A 23575-nucleotide genomic window follows, 5' to 3' on the forward strand; every position below is an offset into this window, starting at 1 on the left:
GTGATATAGAAGAGATCTTCACTCCAGGTGCATGGCGACATCTCAAAAAACGTATCGTTACTAAAAATGACATTTAGTTTAGGATGACCTTGAGATACCTGCGTGAAACATCTAAAGAGAGTTAAGTGATCTGTGCTATATAGTGATCATAACCTCATTCTCACACACAAATTTGTTTTTCGCAGGTATTTTCTGCAATTTACGATTTTTCTGTTTTTCTTTGATTTTTTTGTGCGTTTTTTGAGCTCATTTCATGATGGAGGAAATGATGAGACTTAGTATAGTCGAATATATGGTCTATTTAAAAGGTTCTGAACATTATTCTGAATATGTAGTTGAAGGTGAGGAACTTCTAAATGCAGGGCATTTATTATTAGCTGGGATAACTGACCAGCATTTAAACAAAATATTTATTTATGCTCTATGTGACGAATCCAGTACTATTAACCATAATCCCCATGAAATAAAGGGTGAATTAATGATCATTAAGGACAATGCTTTGAAGATAAATGCAATGCATTGTTCCTGTACAGCTGGCAATAGTGGACGATGCAAACACATTTCAGCTCTTTTAATCAAATGTATAAGGTAGGTCAATTGTGTAATTCACATATCCTTGGCATACTGCAAAAACTGACCATGTCAAAAATTACTGTTTTCGAGAAATTAAAGTTTAACTTAAAAGTTTTTTATAAAATCGGATATTATATTGCTTTCTATGACTGCAATTTTAATATCCTGTGTATTAAAAGCCTTAGTTTTTAACCACCAAGACTTTAAATATTAAAAAAAAATTGTATTTTCCGCAAATCGCCAGGAAATTTTGACATTCCTGTCAAAATTTCTTGAAGAAAAAGTCAGGACTTCCTTACTGTAAGGAAATGTCATTTCCTTACTGTAAGGAAATGATATTTCCCTACAGTTGTTAGTGTTCTACATAAATGATAGAAAACACATTGCTATTAAAACCTTGTAAATTACCTTAATCATTAAATTTTCTTTATCTGGAGCTTCCTGGATAAATTTTTCAATTTCTTCCTTCCTTAAAATCTTAGATTTCTTTGCCCTATAACCTTGAGCTTGCCGTTTCAATAAAGAATGAAGTTTTGAGTATGTAGATATATCTACATTGTGTTTAAGTGCAAGGGTTGACTTCAGCATTGAATAATTGGCCCATAATGTTGAAGATTTCATCTTTAAACAAAGGTCTAGGAAGTATGCCATTACAACATTTTCTGAGAAAGAACTCGTATTTTTACCCATGCGATAATCCATAAAACGTCTGTATGCATTTTCATACTTTTCTCTTGATTTCTTTGGCAATAATTCTAATGAAGCAGTATTCACTGCCTCAACCAGCTCTGGAGGAGTCCCAGGAATGGAAATTTCATCATCACTTTTCATTTTACTTTCGAGAACACCAGGGCCCGGATTACGTACACTCGATACGCATCGTATCCGCCATGTTTTCCCATAAGGCGCTACAGTAAAACATGGCGGATACGATGCGTATCGAGTGTACATAATCCGGGCCCTGCAATTAAATTTATAAGCGTCAAGTTTGACAATTCAACCTCAATACGTTTCCATAGTAACCCAAGTAATTTTATTAGGAATTTCAAAGCACCATTTATTTGGGAATAAAATTATCGCGTTTTTTTTTAAATCAATCAATATCTGTCTAATTTTAAACGATTTGCGGAAAAATAGTATGTTTACCTCGTAGGAAAAGCCACATTCCTGGACTCTGTGTTGCTAAGTCTCGGCTTGCGCCTCGACTTAGCAATCTTCACAGTCGTCCAGGAATGTTAAGCTTTTCCTACCCGGTAAACAATGTACTATTGGTCACTTTTTGTTGTACAAAAATATTAGAAATTTGACTTGGTCAATATAATCGACACATTATTAAGAAATTATAAATTTATTAAATATGGTCAGTACATAAAGAAAATTAAAATCCAATCAGTTTCTGTGTCGTCGCTTTCAGAAGAAACTGGTTCAGGTGTGAGAACCTTTTGGTTCTCACAGATTCTCATCACTTCGATGCAGGTCCGTTAGCCACAGATTTTTATTTTATTTTTACATTAATTTATTAGTTTTGTTATATTAATACAAAACTAATTCTGAATACTGCAATTCTTCAACTCTGTAGGCACTGCTCTTTTTGTTGTACCTTGTAGAACGGGCTAAAATATTTAACAGATCGTTCATGTAAAAATGGCAACATTTTTCTTGGCAAACTTAATAGCGCTGTATACTGGGTGGTGAATTGGAAAACGGGCCATAGGAAACTCAATGTAAAATTCTAAATTGTTGAATTCCTGCTTCCCTAATTATTTTACATCAAAAGTCATGAGAAACTATTTGTAGAGGATTAAAATCTGTATTAAAAACAAAAGTTAAAATTGTTCTACGATTTAAACACATTCCAAAATTTTGAAAAATATAATACATCTGCCATAGTAAGAAGTGCGTAAAAGTAAGGCCACTCATTACTATTTCTGACAGTACGCACACTATTGAATGAATAAAACATATTTATTATTACTACTTTCTCCTTAACTGAGGACATCTTTTCAACTTTATTGTTTTTTAAACAATAAATGATAAAATAAAAATAGTGACAGTTCAAAATATTGTTTTTTTTTCTCTGATTCTGGCCTTGGTTTAGAACTATAACCTTTAGCCACGTAATTGTATAACTTATCACTAACTCAGGGGAGTAATATGTAGTGTGTGTGTTGAGTAAGAGTCTTGTTACTTTGCAAAGTCGACGTCATTGTCTTTGCAAAGAGACGCTAATTGTATCCGAACGTCTGCAGTCCCTTCGGTGAGTATAAAATATTCTTAATATGATAATTTCATTGTGACCGAACACAACCTTATAGACATTTTTGTACTGTTTGTGGCCTAAATTCGGCAATAACTTTGATAACATTCATTATATTTTACAAAATTTTGGAATGTGTTTAATTTGTAGAACAATTTTAACATTTGTTTTCAATAAAGATTTCAATCCTCTACAAATAGTTTCTAATGTCTTTTGATGCAAAATAATTAGGGAAGCAGGAATTCAAGAGTTTAGAATTTTACATTGAGTTTCCTATGGCTCGTTTTCCAATTCACCACCCGGTATAGTCTACTTTCTTATACGAATGTCCTTTCTCCATAAAATTATGCTGCAAAATCTCAATGTGGGTATGGATTTTGGCTGCTGCAGGTGTCGAGAATGTAAACTGATCTCTGTGATGCCATTTGGCAGAGTTTTTATCCACTTGATCAATGATGTTCTAATTTCGGAGCTACTACGTTAACCTCTGTCCATGTATAACAGTAACAGTGTGTATTATTTGAAGCTGTCAGGTGGAGGTAAGCACACAATTTAAGAGAATTATACATTTGTAACACATCTGAGAATGGTATTTGCAATATACTGTATAAATTTTACTGTTAAAGTATAATATATCTTACTGTTTTTAAATTGTTAACAGTTCTAAACCATAAACTAACAACACACAATAAACAGACAAGTGTAATCTGCTGACAGCCAAATGTGACTAAATTGACTTGGTCACTTCTGTATGTAAAAAAATTTTTCTTGTGCACATAGTCATTATTTTATTTATTTATTAACGGGCTTGCCCATTTTTAGTACAATAATTTACAGTTTAAAAACCTCAATAGAATTAGTCAAATAATAAAATCTTAATATAAAAACAATCTAAATACAGTCTAAAAAGTGCTTAGAAAAATAAAGTTAATGTTAAAATAATAAAACAATACAACATTGATATATAAAACTGACAGGTACAAAATGATTAGTTACACGGTGTTACAATATATCACAATATATCAGATGAAAAATTTATATCACAATTTGCTTTAACAGGCTCACAAATTTACTAAAGCTTTCATTAAAAAAATCCAAACCATCAGCATAACAGTTAGCCACTCGTGACACTCTAGGTATATAAGAATTAAGGCCAACATTGGTTCTCCTAAACGGCTAATGAAATATGTTAACTGATCTGGTGTTTCTTAATGGAACTGATAACAACAACAACATTGTGGAAATCAATGAAGGACAGCCAATCAGAGGCGGCCCTAGCCCATGTAGCGTCCGTGTGCAGTCGATGCCCTGGCGCCCTTTGATAGAAGCGCGGTCAAAATGGAATAGTCGAATAGGTACCTACCTAGTACTAGTACATTAGGTACACTTATAATGTAAACAATAATCCAGATGCAAATAGTGCAATATTAAAAGATGTCGGGAGCCAATTGGTATTCACGGCGTCAGAACAACCTACAAAAATCTGTTAAAAATATTTAATCAAAAATGAACTTTTTTTGTCTATGAGGTAAGGTTGAAAATAATACTATAAAGGTACTTTTGCATAAGAAGGGAGCTAAGACAAACTTAAAATATTACAGACTCCTTAGCCTGCTAAACCACTTATACAAACTCTTTACAAAAGTAGTAACATCAAGAGTAGAAATGAAGCTAGGTTTTTACCAACCAAAAGAACAAACTGGATATCGCACAAACTTTGGAACAAACGACCATCTGCAGGCAGTAAAGTTACTAACTGAAAAGTCAATGGAATATAATAAGCCCCTTGTCCTAGCTTTCTTGGATTTCATAAAGCCTTTGACACGATAAAGCTGGATAGCATTTTAAAAACTATAAATGAATGCCACATTGACTATCATTATTGTACAATCATCTATAATAATATTTATAAAGAGACAAAAACGAGTGTTAAGATACATGATAAAACCAAACAAATAAACATAGAACGCAACGTAAGACAAGGCGACACACTCTCGCCAAAACTATTCATAACTATTCTGGAATATGCCTTTAAGATCCTCAACTGTGACAATAAAGGGATCACAATAGATGGAGAAAAGTTAAATTATCTTCGTTATTTGCAGATGACATAATCCTTATAACTGATGACCTAGGAGAAGTAAAGAAAATTCTAAATGAGTTAGACGCTATCTTCTGGAAAATAGGCCTGAAAATGAACTTTACTAAAACCACAGTATATAGAGGTTCCACAGTAAAACCACTCGTCTGTCGGCGCTTTGATCTCAAGAAGTAATACCGGCAGTATGCAATTGGTAATTCACAAGTGATGGATGCGGGTTTTCCCTGTTAAAATCCGTACGTTTCTATGCGATTAGCAATGCGAGACTGGGACAAAAGCGACTACGAACATTGCGCGGTCGCCATGCGCGACTACAGATTTTACTTCCAATTTTTCGGAGAGTGGTTCTACTGTCCCTCTTTATACTGTGATAAAATTAAATTTATGACTAATCTGACTTCTAGCTACGGGACAGGAAGTAGAGCTGGTGGAAAAGTACATTTACTTAGGTCACGAAATTAGAATTGGCAGATATATCCAAACATGCGAAATAAAAAGATTAACTCTTGCTTGGGCAGCCTACGGAGCGCTGAGAGACATATTTGGGAGTAGTATACCAATCCGTTTAAAAAGACAAGTGCTCGATCAATGTGTGCTACCGGTAATGACATATGTAGCAGAGACACTGACTCTAACCAAGGCAACAGCGTTGAAAATGAGGGTTGCTCAAAAGCGTATGGAAAGTTTCCATGCTGGAAAGTAACCCTATGGGATAAAATAAGAATGAAGATCTGCGACAAAGAACCGGTTATAGACCGAGATCACAGATGTTATATAACGTGTCACCAAGCTTAAATGGGACTGGGTAGGACACGTCGCCAGGCTGAAGGACTCAAAATGGACACGAAAGCTAATGGAATGGGGACCAAGAGAAGATAAAAGATGTAGAGGAAGGCTGCCTACACGATGGACATGTGATATTAGGCGGATTAGTAAAAACTGACAATAATCAACACAAAACCGTGAAGTGTGGAAACAATTGGGGGAGACCTATGTCCAGCAGTGGACGTAAATTGGTTGGCTGATGATGAAGGTTGAAAATTGGTTGAGAAAATTTGACAGGTTTGACTACACGAGTAAATAGTACTTTTAGGAAAGAATTGGTTAGATGAATAAAAAAGACCAACTTTGTGATTATTTAAAAAATAATAATTTATTAACGAATTATTACAGGATGTACATACTACAACATATAATTATGAAAAAGATACTTTTCGTGCTTTTGCATTTGGAAAATCTTGAATAATATCACTTACTTCAACGCCTTTGAAAATTCCCGGCAAGTCCCAAGCAATTTGACCAATATTGACCTAATCTATAAATCACGCTTAAGTGCCAATGTAATTTTTCATTTATCGTTTTAAAGCACAACATTTTATGTTAAATAAAGTAAAGGACTCGCCCTTTGGCGCTCGGCGCCCCCAACATCCTGGCGCCCGTGTGCACCGCACACCCTGCACAATAGGTAAAGCCGCCTCTGCAGCCAATCATGCTATTAATGAGTCTAAAAAATATTTTAAGATCTGCCTGATCCTACTCACTTTCAAAGTAGGCAGGGAAAATGTATCTTGTAATAATGCAAAATCATATGAAAATTCATTTTCACGAGGTATATTGGATTTATATGCTAGGTACTTAAGGAATTTTCTCTGCACCTGCTCAATTCTGTGAATGTGTGAAATATAATGGGGGCTCCAAACTAAAGAACAATATTCCAATAAAGGCCTGACAAGACTACAGTACAGCAATCTAATAGCATTAATACTCCTAAAGTCATTTGTGCTTCGCTTAATGAATCCAAGCATCCTAAGTGCTCTAGAAACTATGATGTCAATGTGATTGACAAAAGAGAGTGTGGAGTCCATTGTGACTCCAAGGTCCCTAATAGATGAGAATTGGGACAATGGTGTCCCTTTAATACTATATTCAAAATTAATTTTATTAAGTTTTTTAGTAAAAGTTATGGAGTTGCACATAGTGATGTTTAGATCTATGGCATTGATCTCACACCACTCATCCAGTCTGGCCAGATCTGATTGAAGTTTAAGACAGTCCTCTGGGGAGGATATTGTGAGGTAGCATTTCAGGTCATCTGCAAAACACAAGAATTCAGCAAATTTAAAACAGTCCGAAATATCATTGACAAATAATACAAATAATAAGGGTCCCAGGTGGGACCCTTGCAGTACTCCAGAGGGGTTGGGAATATTTTTAGACATGTAATTATTTACCTTTACAGTTTGACATCTTTCAGTTAGATAACTGCCTAGCCATTCCAATAATGTTCCCTGAATACCAGCAGGTTTCTAGTTTGCTGAGCAAGATTTTGTGGTTTACCCTGGCGAATGCCTTGGAAAAGTCTGTGTAGATCGCGTGAACTTCCCTGCCCCCACCCAAGACATCCGACAGATAGTTAGCAAAAGTAATTAAATTTAATTCTGCAGATTTTTTGCCAAGAAACCCAAACTTCTCTTCTATTACTGTCAAACTTAATTTTGATCTTAAATAAGCCTCTACTATTTTCTCGAATAATTTTTGTTGTATTACCTACCTTAAACAAGATTATAATAAAGAAGAATAAGAACAACATAGAGATGGCACTTCTGTCCTATCGAAACACACCACTAGAGAACGGATTCAGTCCATCCGAAATGATGTTTGGAAGAAAATTGAGAGATAATCTACCATCAATCGCATTAGCTGAATTTAAATCATCAAAAAAGCTAGTAAGCGCGGAGAGGAAGTACCGCTCGAAATATAAAAAATTATATGATGGAAAACATGGACCGAAGAATTTGAGTCGACTTCAAATTGGTGATTTTGTATGGATCACAGATCTGAAACGACATGGTGAAATCATTAACGAAGTTAATCCAAGATCATACATAGTTAAGACCGCCATAAGCACCATAAGGAGAAACCGTTTTCATGTGATCCCTGCTCCATATCTAAGCAGTATCCCCGATGGAGTATTGAAACAACTGCCAGGGATTCAACAAACAAATTCGACTGAGCAGAGTAAGAATACAACGCGCTCTGGGAGAGCGGTTGTCAGACCTTTACGCTATCGTGAAGATTAGTCAGTAGTTATGTTGAAGATGTATCATCTTGAGGGGGGATGTTGTATTACCTACCTTAAACAAGATTATAAAAAAGAAGAAGAGTTCCTTTTGACTATTGACTTTTATAAGATGTTATTAGTTTTGAATGACGGATAAGTTTGTAACAATACATTTGTATTTTAATTAAAATAAAACTATTAAAATTAGTCTTAACTTCTATAAAGAGTTAATCCAGAGAACGAATAAAACAATTTTGGAATGGAATTGAGACTGCATGGTCTATAGTTGGATATATCAGCTCTGTTACCAGACTTATAGATAGGCGTAGGATAACTCGCTTTCCAGAAATCTGGAAAGATACCTGAAGCAAGAGATTTATCGAATATCACATGAAGGGATGCCATCTGGACCTGTTCCCTTCGTTATGTCAATATTAGCCATCTCCTCATACATGGTTGATATAGGAATATTATAATCAGAGATACAAATATGATTAAATTAGGGTTTACTTTGCGGATTGATATTTTTGTCAGTGTAAACTGACCGAAAATATTCTGCAAAAAGATCAGGCAGATCAGATCCCAACTGACATTCTTTATCTTTAAAGAACAACAAAGGTGGTAATTATGGGCGAGTGTTGTTTGACAGTTGTATTCAGTATTCTCAAACCTACCGGAAATTCGGTAGATCTGACGATTTCGACGCTTTTCTACCGATCTAACCAAATAGACTGAAATTCTACCTAATTTTATATTCAGATAGAAATTTCTACTTATTCCTAAATCTGAGAAGAAGTAAGAGACAAACAATTTTTACTAAAGTGAAATGAACATGACAAATAAAGTTTTTAAGCCCTCTTTTGTTTTCTGTTCTCTAGTTCTAGTTATACTTCCAGAATACAGACCTTATTATGTACTAAAAGAAAATCTGGCAACAGAGTAACCTTGTATTTTCCCACCTCGTTATTTAGGTCTATTCGTGCAGCACATCCCGAACTTGCTTAGAGGGAGAACGCCTGTGCATTACAAAATTGGGCGTTCGATAAGGTTGAATTTTGCCCTCTGAACAGCTAATGCGCAGGCGTTTTTCCTCTGGGTAGTTTAGGAATCGTTCGGGGAATGCTGCGCGAATACGGCTACTGTTGGGAACACTGGTTGTATTGCATTTAAATGACTTGGTCAATTTTTCTGGTAGAACTAGCAACTTCTCTTAGTGATGAACTATTTTAAATGGGAAATAAGCCACAATTTTATCAAAAAATGAATTTATTAACGTTTCGACGCCCAAGTCGGGTGTCATTGTCAAAATACAAGATAATACTAAATAAATAAAAATGTTGTTGCTTAGTAAAAAATTCTTCTAATAATTTATTTAATCTGACTCATTTATATGGGCAATTCAGGCATGTATTATACATTTTAAAGTAGAAGACTTTAAAATGATATTGCCAATATTGATGAGTTGCGTTCCTGGGACGACTTTACTAAAAGATAGTTCATTCGATTACATGAAATCAACCCCAACTCAAGAATATCCGCCATAAAATATCATAGCATGTGATTCGTCTTTAAAAAGACAACCCAATGCAACGATGGCAGTAAAATACTCGCGCTAGAGATTCCATAGTAAATCACGAGGGAAAACCAGGAAAAAACCTCGTGATACTATCCCGACATCGTAAGTATTTGGGCTTACATTTAGTTTACTCTCAAAACTAATACCAAATTCTGACTGTAATGTATATATGCTATTTTAAATTATAAATAATATTAATAATACATAGATATTACATAAAAAATACTAAAATATAAAATATGTACTAACTTGATATGTTAATGACTTACCAATCGTGGTATTTTCTTTCTATTGACTTCCTCTTTTAGTATGGGTAATCACATCCTACTGCATTCTACCGAGGAATTTGCGACACAATTGTTTTCATTTAGCATAATTAGAGCCGCTTCTTTGATTTTTCTCTTTTTACTATCTGTTTCTTTCAGGACTATACTTGAATCTCTCCACTGGACTCTATGTTCATTATCCCATGCGTGTTGACATATTTGAGATCTCTCAAATTCTCTATTTTTAATATAAGACTGATGTTCACTTATTCTAACGTTTAATGGTCTTGATGTTTCACCTAAATAAAATTGTTCGCATTCACAAGGTATTTTACAAATACAATTCTTTGTTCTTTCTTGTTCATTGTTAGGTTTAGTTTTAGATAGAATAGATCTCAATATGTTTGTTGTTTTGAATGTTGTTGAAATGTTGAATTTATTTCCTATTGTTTTAAGTTTCTCAGATAGTCCTTTTATATATGGTATTGATATTTTCCTCGTATTATTTCTTGTGGATGTTATAGGATCCCGTTCTATGTTGTTCTGTTCCATTCGATCCAATCTTGACAATTCCTTATTTATAAACGATAAAGGATAATCATTTTTTAATAAAACAGATGTTAACAAATGTTTTTCTTCTAAAAATTAATTTTCGTTAGAACAAGTAATTTTGGCTCTATCATATAAGGATTTAATGATTCCCTTTTTAACGTTGATGTTGTGATTTGATTTGTTGGTGTGTGTTGGTTTCCTATACACTTGAGTCTCATATCCAGTATCCTTCTTTGAGACTAAAACATCGAGGAAAGGCAGAGTGTTATTATATTCTTTTTCCATTGTAAATTTTATTGTCTATTCTTGATCGTTTATAATATTTAGGAATGTATCCAGCAATTCTGATCTATGAGGCCATATTGAAAACACATCATCTACATATCTCCACCATATTATGGGTTTTAAATTTTGTTTAGAAATGATATTAGTTTCGAAATCCTTCATAAATATATTAGCCAATAATGGAGATAAAGAAGAGCCCATTGCTAGACCAAAATTTTGTTTATAGAATTCATTATTTAGTTGAAAGTAGGTATTATTAGTACATAATGTCAATAACTCCATTATAGGTAGCTGATTAGTCTTGTCTTTAGTGACTTTTCACCTCCGATAACTAGTTATCGGGAAGTTTATCTGGCAGATTACATGTAAATCTGTCAGATAAACTTCCCGATAACTAGTTATTCGGAGGTGAAAAGACTGGGCCCTAGTCAAGATAACTCAAAACTGACAAAATTTGACTTGGTCAGCTTTTGCAGTATACCGACTATATATAAAGTAAAGGTGCTCTAATTTGCTTTCCTATATTTTAGAGTAGATAATATTGAAAGTCTGGAGGAAATTTCCCAAACGGGTATTAACAGTGTTTGGTCAAATGAACATAAAGACACAAATGATAATTATAAACCTGTTCCAGTTGAGGAAATGCCACGTTATAAACAGAAAATCACAAGGAGATTATCTGTGGATAATGCAGATATATTAAACTTTTTTTGTAAGCAGCTTCCAAATTCTTCAGTTGCAAAACATAGGTAGGTACAGATCATCCTAAACCCTTTTTTCAGTGCGTCACAGATTATCGAATACTCTCTAACAAATTACAGTTGGAAGTGACAGAAAAAAATGTACCTGTGTGATTATTATACATTGAACTTAGAAAATTATGTATTCCTTGACAGGTATTTGCATATTAAAACGGCTTTAGACAAGGCGAAAATGGCGGGTTCGAAGGGAAAAATATTCCCATGAGATTTTTTTGCATAATCACGTTCGTGAGACATCCCAGAATAAGGTTCAAGAAGTCGCCCAAGTGAAAAGTGGGCCAATTTTTTTTTAACAATTTTTTTTTTAATCAAATTGCAAGAATCAATATTTTTGGCCCGAAAAATTTTTTCTTTAATTTTTTGGACCATTCTGGACAAAAAATGTCTCTTATAATTTTTCTCTAAAGTTGATCGTTTTCGACTTATAAGCAATTTAAAATTGAAAAAAAACGAAAAATGGCGATTTTCAAGGCTTAATAACTCGGTTAAAAGTTATTATTATGAAAGTCAATATATGACTAAATCAAAGTTTGAAGCCCCCTCTACAAGATCCTGAAGAAATTTTTGGCATTATTTTATTACTAAGCTGTTATTTTTAAGTAATAATAATAAGCGCCATGCACGTGTGCGGGGCTGTAAGTGCTGAGTGCGAGAGAGAAGCTATTCCAGCAGTCCAATTGTGCATCTTACTCGCACTCACATTTACAGCAGCGTCAATACGATACAACCACTCATTGTTATTAATTAAAAATAACAGCTTAGTAGTAAATTAATGATACATATTTCTTCAGGATCATGTAACGGCGACTTTAAACTTTGATTTAGTCACTATCTGACTTTTAAAATAATAATTTTTGACCGAGTTATTAAGCCTTAAAAATGGCCATTTTCGCGTTTTTTAAATTTTAAGTTGCTTATAACTCGAAAAAGATCAACTTTAGAGAAAAATTATAAGAGACCTTTTTTGTCCAGAATGGTCCAAAAAACCTAAAAAAAGTTAGACCGGGCCAAAATATGGATTTCTGCAATTTGATTAAAAAAAATTGTTAAAAAAAAATTGGCCCACTTTTCTCGTGGGCGACTTCTTGAACCTTATTCTGGGATGTCTCACGAATGTGATTATGCAAAAATATCTCATGGGAATATTTTTCCCAACGAACCCGCCGTTTCCGCCTTGTCTACTTATAGATATGTATAATTGGTTGGCGAATACAATACTCCAAATTGACAACCAATCAATGATAGGAATAAAGATAATTTGACACAAAAGTAAACGATTGTGACAGTATTTTCACAAAATCATTTGGTAAAATGACAATTGTAATTTCTAGGTTAGTATTTTTCAGCGACTTAAATATACAGGGTGAGTTTTTAGTGCGGGATCGGTCGATAATTCCATTACGGTATAGAATATCGAAAAAAGTTATTTAGAAAAAATGTAGGCAATGATATTCTCTAGGCTTGGAAAATATGTCCATTTCTACAGGGTGATCAATAACTGCGTGGTATATCAAACATATAATTTTTTAAATGGGACACCCTATATATTTTTTCATATTTATATTCCTCTCATAATTCCTGTTCATATAATATAGGGTTTTGCATTACTATACAGAGTATTTAACAAGTTATGACCATTTTTATTTCGAAATCCCTATGAGATTAACACCATGTATGCAAAGAAGTAATTCGTAAACAATCATTTTTTTACATAATAAGATAAACAATATACTGTAGTTTTTAAGTTAAGTTAAATTAAAATCATTGACAACTATTTGTATACAGGGTCAACTACAACACCAAATTACGATTTTCTTAATTTATTTAAATGGATCACCCTATATTTTATTTTTGTTAAATATTGTGTTTATGATACTCTTTCATTTTTATGTAGCGTTTCCTATACCTAAACTCATTACTTTCCGAGATATTTTAAGTTGTCTTCAAATTTCGGGAATACATTCATTTTTTCTAGTAGAAATAAGTTAGTATTGAGTGATAATTAAACAAAATTATTTTTATTCGATAAATAACTAACACAAAATATAAACCATACCAATATGCAGTGAATGTACCAATAAGTGTGATATTAAGAAATTATCATATTTCCCTAATATACAAGAATCGTATAGTTCCTACAAAAAAAAATTGCCTTGTATAATAATATAACAAGATTATTTTTATTCAATAAATAACTCACATAAAACATAAATCAAAACAATATACAACGGATGTAACAGTTTTTAGATTGTTATATCAACAGTATTCTAAGCCAAGAAGTTTTTAGTAAAACATTCAATGTTATAAGCACTTTTAAACTACAAAGCAAAATTACGATTTTCTTAATTTTTTTTAAATAGATCACCCTATATTTAATTTTTTAGGAATGTTGTATTTATGATACTCTTTCATTTTTATATAGCATCTCCTATACCTAAACTTCTTAGTTTCTGAGATATTTTTAGTTTTCTTCATTTGCCGGAAATACATTCAATTTTTAATAAGTAGAAATAACTTAATAAAAAATGATTGTGTAATAATATAACAAATATTTGCATTCAATGAATTTCTAACAAAATATATAAACCATAACCCATAACAATATTTAATGAATGTACCAATTAATGTGATATTAAGGATATAAGTCTAAAGTAAATGTTGAAAATGTCCACGCTCAACGTCTATGCAACTTTGTAATCGATATTCAAATGACCGAGCCACATTTCTAAACATTTTTGTAAGTTAATATTATTATTCTATTTTTCTCCTCTTATTCTATTCTTATTTCATATCATCAGGCGTTGTTGGATGCTTCTGGTATACAAGGTTTTTTATATAGCCCCACATGAAACAATCAATTTTGGAAGAACTGGAGCATAGTCGTGTAAAAACCTCAACCGTCAAAAAAAATGTGGGCCAATCAAATAATCGCAAACAATAGCACCTTTAACATTTATAGATCACCTAGTTTGACTACGAGTGTTAACAAAGTAGGGATTTCTTGATGCATATTAATGAAAATTAATATGAAAATTATAGTATTAATAACTGCGCGTCACAATCTGCAATTAGGAATGTGTTACTAAAAACTTCTTGACTTAAAATACTGTTAATATAACAACCTAAAAACTGTTACATCAGTTGTATATTGTTTTGTTTTATGTTTTGTGTGAGTTGTTTATTACATAAAAATAATCTTGTTATATTACTACTCACAAGACATATTTTTTTGTAGGAATTTTACGATTCTTGTATATTAGGGAAATAATATGATAATTCCTTAATATCATATTTATTGATACATTTATTGCATATTGTTATGGTTTATATTCTGTGTTAGTTATTTATTGAATTAAAATAATTTTGTTATATTATTATCACTCAATACTAACTTATGTAATTTTAGTAGAAAAATTGAATGTATTCCCGAAATTTTAAGTAAACTGAAAATATCTCGGAAACTGACGAGTTTAGATATAGGGAATGCTATATAAAAATGAAAGAATATCATAAGTACAATATTTCTAAAAAATAAAATATAGGGTGATCCATTTAAAAAATTTGAGAAAATCGTAATTTGGTTTTGTAGTTCACCCTGTATACAAATATCCGTCAATGATTTCGGTTAAACTTAATTTAAAAACTAAAGAACATTGTTTATCTTATTATACAAAATAAATTATTGTTTATGAATTACTTCTTTACATATATATATATATATATATATACAAGCTGTACGCTCCCGAGGAAGCTGAAGCTGTTTTCACTTGAAGATCCTTTTTGTGGGGGATCATCCCATTCTGACTTTGGTTTTACAATTGCTGGTGTGACTTCGCTGTTTCCACTACCTTTCTCCATTCTTCTCTCTCTCTGATTTTGCTTCCTATATTTCTAATTTCCATACTTCGTAAGTCTTCTTCCACTTGTTGTCTCCATCTGAGTTTAGGCCTGCCTCTGGTTCTTGTACCTGGTGGTATCCATTCGGTTATAACTCTTAACGGATTGTTCTTCTCTCTTCTCATTATGTGTCCATACCATCTAATTCTCTGTGCTTTTGTTGCTCTTACTATGTTCTCTTGACCCATCCATTCTTGTATTTCGTGGTTCATCCATTGCCTTGCAGCCTCTTCGTTTTCCCTCTTTGGTCCCAGAATTTTTCTCATAATTTTTCTCTCAAAAACTTTCAGCTGCTCTTCTTCTCTTGCTGTTAATGTGAATGTCTCCAAAGCATATAGCACTATTGGTCTCATGGTCGTTTTGTAGATTTTCATTTTTGTATTTCGGCTTATCTTCTTATCTTTGAAAATTTTTTTATTTCTGTAGAATGCTTTGTTTCCTGCTTGAATTCTTCTTTTCATATCTACACTTTCATTTCTTCTGTTGACTAATACTCCCAAATATTTGAATGTTTCAACCTCTTCGAAGCTGTGTGCGTCTATTGTCATTTCTGTCAGTTGCGTCTTCTTTTTTTTTACTTACATTCATGTATTTTGTTTTATTTTCATTTATTTCCAGTCCTCTTAGTTTGGATTCGTTTTCTATTTCTTGAAAGGTTTTCTTTAATGCCTTTTTATCTGTTGCTACTATGGTTATATCGTCCGCATAACCAATTATTTGTACTGTATTTTTATTTATAGTTCCTGCGTTTGACAACTTTTTTATTATCTTATCTAATGATAGAATAAATAGTACAGTTGAGAGCGCATCTCCTTGTCTTACTCCATTTTTAATTTTTATTATTTCTGTTCTCTCTCTTCCGGTGTCTATTGTTGCTTGGGAATCTCGCATTGTCATTTCTATCATTCTTATAATTTTATTTGGTATTTTGCTCTCTTGTAAGTCTTGGATCATTTTTCTTCTACTTAGTTTGTCAAAAGCCTGTTTAAAGTCTAGAAAAAGTATATGTGCTTCTCCGTCGTACTCGTATGTTTTCTCTATCGCTTGTTTTAGTGTATGGATAGCATCTATCGTGGATCTTCCTTTTCTGAAACCGTACTGGTAGTCTCCTATGCTTTGTTCTGTGTATATTGTTAGTCTGTCTCTAATTATCCCAGTCAGTACTTTATATGTTACATTCAGTAAATTAATTGCTCGGTAGTTTTTACATATCCTGTGGTCTCCTTGTTTTGGGATTGTCACAATAATTCCTTTCTTCCATTCTTCGGGCATTGTTTCCTTATTCCATATATTCTGTATTAGTTCATAAATCTTTGTGTATAGTGCTTCACCCCCGTATTTTATAAGTTCTGCACATATTCCGTCGTCTCCCGCTGTTTTCCCGTTTTTCAGTTTGCATATTGTATCTTTTACTTCTGTATAGGTCAATTCTTCTTCTTCACCTTGTTCCGGGTTCATTATTCTTTCTCTTTCTTCTTCTACATCCGTTTCTTGATACATTTCTTCGAAATACTTCTGCCATGTTTCTGCTTCTATGGCTACATTAGCTGTCCGTTTTCTACTACCTAGCTTTAAGTATTGGTACAGTGGTTTTGAATTGTGTCTCTTATTTTCTGTTTCGATCTCGTTCATAATTTCGTCTACTTTTTTATTTTTCTTTGATTTAAACAATTTCTTTGTCTTTTTCCTTTGATCTTGGTATTTTTCTCGTTCCTCTTCTTTACCTGTGCTTAGCCATTTCAATCTTGTTTTATTCTTTTCGTCCACTGCTAGTTTGCACTCTTCGTCAAACCAATTGTTTCTTCTTTCTTTTTGCATTTTTCCAACTACTTTCTCTGCTGCAGTGTTTATTCCTTGTTTGATTTTTTTCCACTGCTCCTCCATTTCTTGTTCCTCCTTGACTTCTTTACATACATGGTGTTAATCTCATAGGGATTTCGAAATAAAAATGGTCATAACTTGTTAAATACTCTGTATAGTAATGCAAAACCATATATTATATGAACAGGAATTATGAGAGGAATATAAATATGAAAAAATATATAGGGTGTCCCAATTAAAAAATTATATGTTTGATATACCACGCAGTTATTGATCACCCTGTAGAAATGGACATATTTTCCAAGCCTAGAGAATATCATTGCCTACATTTTTTCTAAATAACTTTTTTCGATATTCTATACCATAATGGAATTATCGACCGATCCCGCACTAAAAACTCACTCTGTATATGTTTTATGTCATTGGTATATTTGGACATTGGGTGCGTTCACCAGACTAGTGCGCTCTGTTAGCGGTTTGAAACTGTTTAAGCTTTTTCTGGTGAACGTCATGTCAATTAGGCTAAACTTCAACGTGTTGACGAAGCGGTCGCCATTTTATTGAACGTAGTATTTGCATCGCTTCAATCTTGAACGTGTTTAAGAAATATATTGTAATGGCGCGCTGATTTGAAAATATTTACTTTTACAATGGTTTTAATTATAAAGTAATTGAAACTTAGGAGATACATAATTGTATACGCTCACGAAATTGTAAATCTGTATTGAGGAACAATATTTTCAACATAATTCATATTTCTCGTGACAATTATTATTTATTTATGGTGGGAATACTTCATCATCATCCAATGCTTCTGTCAAGTCCAGCACAGCCAGCAGCACTAAAAATTATTTCTTGTTCATGTCATTATCAAACAACAATAAAGGTAGTATTATATTATCCATTTTTGAATTAAATTTGTGTAAAGACACGTCCAAGTTATCGTTGAACGATATAAAAATAAACAAAAACAACGAATCTCGTTTTAGGTTAAGTTCATAATACCCCAGGCTGTGGGTAAAAAATAGGTCGATTTCAGGATATAATTCAGGAATTTTTGAAATTTATCAGGTGTTGAAAAGGACGATGCCAGGAATAACTTCTACTAAAATGTAACCAAAAATATTGTGCGCTTTTTTTTTAATTGCGATTTTCATTTGTTAAATTTGCAATTTTTATTGATTTTTAATTTTGTAGCTTAGGATATTGATTTTAGAGAAAAACTTTTTTACAGAAAGTTGTAGTAAATTAGAAAACCTACAATTTGAGGTACGGCAAGTTTAATTTGGTTAATTGGTTATGGCAAAACAGCCTGCGAAAGGTCCAAAATGGCCGTTTTTTACAATTGCATTATTTATTGTACATATAATTTTTTTTATTTTTTAAAGCTTTAAAATAAAGATCTTTCAATTCCAAACATAAAAAAAAATTGTAAAGCCAGATTAACGAATTTGTTGCTTAGATATTATAAATTGTTTATCCCAAGAGGTCAAATGTCGAAGGCTATAACTTTTTGAAAAAAAATCGTAGAGAGTTGGTAAAACATCTAATGTCCTTCTAAAGAGTTATATTTTCATATTCTGATGTAAATAAATGCGTCAAACATTTTTAAACCTCTAATTTTTGGGTTTGAAAATAAGGGGGCAAATTTCGTTATAAACATTTAGAGCTGAAGCGGCCCTGTACCTATGAGTTTTTAACTTACAGAATATTGTTGCTAAAGATGAAACAAAGATTCATAAAAAAATAAAAAATTTCTACGACCAACTGATGCCGAGATAATTTTTAGGTTTGAAAATAAGGGGGCAAATTTCGTTATAAACATTTAGAACTGAAGCGGCCCTGTACATCCTATGAGTTTCTAACTTACAGATTATTGTTGCTGAAGACAAAACGAAGATTTATAAAGAATAAAAATTTTTTACAACCAACTGAAGCCGAGATAGTTGTTTTTTTTCTTAAGTCGTAGTGCCTTTATTTATAACAATTAAGAAATTATTTTACAGTCATTGACTAAAGAAAGACTTATTATCTTAAAATAAAAATTATTATAAAATATAATTACATACAAGTATTAAAAATTATTTTTAAAATTGGTGCTTTTGCGAGCGGCCGAATTATGCAAATCGCCCGGCTCGCTTCAAATCCGCGCGGTCGGAAAACTTTTACGTAACTTGTATTAAATTTTGACACAAAACAATTTAATAATATTACCATTATAAAATATACAGTCTATTTACCACTGTATTTGTTTTTCTTGATAAACTTTTATATGTTTCTGAAGAAATAATATTACAAAAATGATACACATATATGAAATATATAACTATATTTTTAATTTTTTCATTGTTATATAAATATAATAATAATAATAATAATTTCTACCATTTTAATTTATTAAATTGGTGGATTCTGCATCTGAGATTCTTCAATTTTTTAGTAGATGTCGCTGTATCGCGTCTGATGGGAAATTTGAATTATTTTTCAGATTCCCTTTAAAATGATGGTGGAGCTATTTTTCGGTTCAGAGGTGGGCACACTTTGGAAAGCTACTGATGACGCCTGAAAGGGTAGAAACAGGGCCTGTCTAGCTAGTGTGCAACCCTCTGAATCGAAAACAAGCAAAACCATCATTTTATTATTTTTATTTCCTATTACTCGGATTTGAGTACTGAAAGTTCCTCTGCTGCCCGTTTTTCCTAGACGAATGAAAGCGAAATGTGATCGTTTCCCTTTCGTTTTCTATATTCGTCGTCTGCTGTCTTATTAATTGAAAAAGTCGCAGATTGAGGATGTACCAGTAAGAACTTTCAAACACGAAGGATCTCAGTTTTCTACCATTTTAATTTATTAAATTGGTGGATTCTGCATCTGAGATTCTTCAATTTTTTATAATAATAATACTGTTACTTCTTACTATAATATACAATATAAAACTTTTTCTTCTGGTAGTGACTATTCTTTTTGGATTTCACATATAAAAGTTTATCAAAAAAAACAAATACAGTGGTAAATAGACTGTATATTATAATGGTAATATTATTAAATTGTTTTCTGTCAAAATTTAATACAAGTTACGTAAAAATTTTCCGAGCGCGCGGATTTGAAGCGAGCCGGGCGATTTGCAAAATTCGGCCGCTTGCAAAAGCACCGATTTAAAAAATAATTTTTAATAATTAAATGTAATTATATTTTATAATAATTTTTATTTTAAGATAATATAAGTCTTTCTTTAGTCAATGACTGTAAAATAATTTCTTAATTGTTATAAATAAAGGCACTATGATTTAAGAAAAAAAAAAAAACAATTATCTCGGCTTCAGTTGGTTGTATAAAATTTTAATTTTTTTATAAATCTTCGTTTCGTCTTTAGCAACAATAATCTGTAAGTTAGAAACTCATAGGATATACAGGGCCGCTTCAGCTCTAAGTGTTTATAACGAAATTTGCCCCTTTATTTTCAAACCCAAAAATTATCTCGGCTTCAGTTGGTCGTAGAATTTTTTTATTTTTTATAAATCTTCGTTTCATCTTCAGCAACAATAATATGTAAGTTAAAAACTCATAGGATGTACAGGGCCGCTTCAGCTCTAAATGTTTATAACGAAATTTGCCCCCTTATTTTCAAATCCAAAAATTAGAGGTTTAAAAATGTTTTACGCATTTATTTACATCAGACTATGAAAATATAACTCTTTCGTAGGAGATTGGATGTTTCACAAACTTTCTACGATTTTTTTTTTTCAAAAAGTTATAGCCTTCGACATTTGACCTCTTGGGATAAACAATTTATAATATCTAAGCAACAAATTCGTTAATCTGGCTTTACAATTTTTTTTATGTTTGGAATTGAAAGATCTTCATTTTAAAGCTTTAAAACATAAAAAAAATTATATGTACAATAAATAATGCAATTGTAAAAAACGGCCATTTTGGACCTTTCGCAGGCTGTTTTGCAATAACCAATTAACCAAATTAGACTTGCCGTACCTCAAATTGTAGGTTTTTTAATTTACTACAACTTTCTATAAAAAAGTTTTTCTCTAAAATCAATATCCTAAGCTACAAAATTAAAAATCAATAAAAATTGCAAATTTAACAAATGAAAATCGCAATTAAAAAAAAGCGCACAATATTTTTGGTTACATTTTAGTAGAAGTTATTCCTGGCATCGTCCTTTACAACACCTGATAGGTTTCAAAAATTCCTGAAGTATTTCACGTTTTTTCACCCACAGCCTGGGGTATAATTCATAAAACATGCGAGAACACAAAACAAAACCAACTATGAAAGTGTCAAACGGAAAAATACCATTCACCAGACTGAACGTAGTTTTAAAGCGCTGAAACACAGCTGTTCAGTTGAAACTTCAACCGATTTTTTCTGGTGAACGCAGCCATTGGTGAAATTTGATTTTATGTTTATTTATTTTTACATTAAAATATTTTTTCTACAACCGTGTTAAAAATGCAATTTTTAGACCTCCATACGAGCGTTAAAAATACTACTTTAAGACACTAGTGCTTTAAAAATTTTAAGGCACTGCAGTTCGTATTGACCGTATAGGCAATTTTGATTTAATGTCAAAAAAAAATATAAAAATGGAATCTCAGTCAAGTTCAAGTAAAAGTTTTTGTAGATATTGTCCTGTAATTACGTTTGTAGAAAAAATATTGTATGATATGCGTGTTAAAAAGTACATTTTTAAGGCACTCATGTGAATTGCAGAACTCGCTTCGCTCATTCTGCAAACTTTCACATGCGTGCCTTAAACGTGTACTTTTAACACTTATATCATAAATAACTATTAAATATTAATATTCTGGCAAATATTTGTATAAATATTGATCTTTACATAAATATAAATATTTTGAAAACTGTCAGATTTAATTAAAATGTAATGTAATGATTTGCGATATTCTTAAAATCCTATAAATGTGGCATCAAAATTAATGACGCACTGAAAAAAGGGTTTCGGATCCACTTTATCTTACATAGCTTATGAAGGAAATTTATTGGTTTTGGTCAAAGCAAGACTGTAAATGTCGACCATATAGGGATTAATCGTTTTTATCAAATTTTGGTATAATGCTGCATATTTACAATTTTATTATAATAATTATTAATATTTGGTTACAGGCAAGGGAGAAGAGATTGATACCACTCACACAGATTATAGACGAAAATCCAATTGTACCTAGTACCAAAGAATATATACTTACCTAGAAGAGGAGTTTGAATGGAACAGATGGTTACGTTTATTTGTCACTTCAAAATACTCCTTGATACTCTTGTAGAGGACGACTGCATAAACTCAAATAGCCAACGATGCTGCAGCGTAAACTATTATTAGGCTTGGGGAAAGTGGGACAAGAATACGAACAGAGCATAACTTTGCATCCAGATCAAATAAAATTTCGATGCCATTGATTTGCAAACTCTTTTTCACAATAAAATATTTATTTTTAATACATTAAATTGTTACATTTATAATTTAAAAAAGAGGTATGAAAATTTTATGACTTTGAATTAAAAATGATTTTGTTCCAACACAACGAAAAACCGGCACGTAACTCTTTGTGAAAATATATTCCTGCCCAAAAAAATCATCCACGAAACTTTTTAAAAAAATTTCAAAGTACATTCGACCCAAAATTTCAACTTTGTCAAGACTTTTTATAGTTACCCTTTTTAGAACATTTTCGAAATCATTTCATTGAATAGTTTTCTTGTATCTAAAGTATCTAAATAAAGTTGCTCCACTCTTCCATATTTTAGAAGCAGTGCCGGTTTAACCTAATTTCGGGCCCTGGGCGCTGGAGATTTAGGGGCCCACTTCATTGCTATTCGTTGTCAGTTTTTTAACAAGAAAACACATGCACTAACTATAAAGGTTTATTGTAAAATCCATAACATAAACTTTTTTAAACAAGCAAGAAGAATAGCAAACGTAAAAAATAATCCAAAAAATACATTTATAAACATAAATCAAAAACAGAAAGTTTCACAAAACAACATATGACAAACAAAAAACATATTCTAAAAAATACATAAAGACAAAAATTAGATCACTTTTTTTCTTGACTTGGCATTCGCAAACTGCCATAATATAATATTATCACAATTCAGTTTCTCCAGTTCTTCATTCTCTATATACAATAGTGATAATGAGTCTAGGTTTTATTGACCCAAATTTGACCTTAAATATGTTTTTATTCTTTTTAAAGCCAAAAAAGACCGCTCGCTTGACGCATTAGAAATTGGTATCGTCAAATAAAATAAAATATTGGGAAAAGTTGCTTTTACATCCTGGATGACATCAAATTTTTCATAAATTGTATGTTTATTCAAATTTTGGCATAACCTTACAAAATGGGTAATTTCATTATGAAAGTTCTATTTGGTTTCATGAACATAGTTTTTAT

General features: G+C 32.0%; 1 protein-coding gene across 1 annotated transcript; it reads left to right on the forward strand.

Moving 5' to 3' along the window:
* Positions 1 to 115: 115 nt before the first annotated feature.
* LOC126887611 (uncharacterized) lies at positions 116 to 22665 on the forward strand. Its single transcript, XM_050655200.1, has 3 exons — positions 116 to 588; positions 11202 to 11420; positions 22290 to 22665. The coding sequence occupies exons 1-3, from the start codon at positions 254 to 256 to the stop codon at positions 22306 to 22308; spliced, it is 573 nt and encodes a 190-aa protein (XP_050511157.1). The 5' UTR covers positions 116 to 253; the 3' UTR covers positions 22309 to 22665.
* The last annotated feature ends 910 nt before the right edge of the window (positions 22666 to 23575 follow it).

Source organism: Diabrotica virgifera, chromosome 7, assembly GCF_917563875.1.
Source record: "Diabrotica virgifera virgifera chromosome 7, PGI_DIABVI_V3a".
Lineage (NCBI taxonomy): Eukaryota > Metazoa > Arthropoda > Insecta > Coleoptera > Chrysomelidae > Diabrotica > Diabrotica virgifera.

Excerpts from the sequence above, each read along its gene's own strand:
- LOC126887611 (XM_050655200.1), top strand. The coding sequence starts at position 254 with ATGATGGAGGAAATGATGAGACTTAGTATAGTCGAATATATGGTCTAT. Across the intron at positions 589-11,201 it reads CTTTTAATCAAATGTATAAG|AGTAGATAATATTGAAAGTC; the intron begins GTAGGTCAATTG and ends CCTATATTTTAG.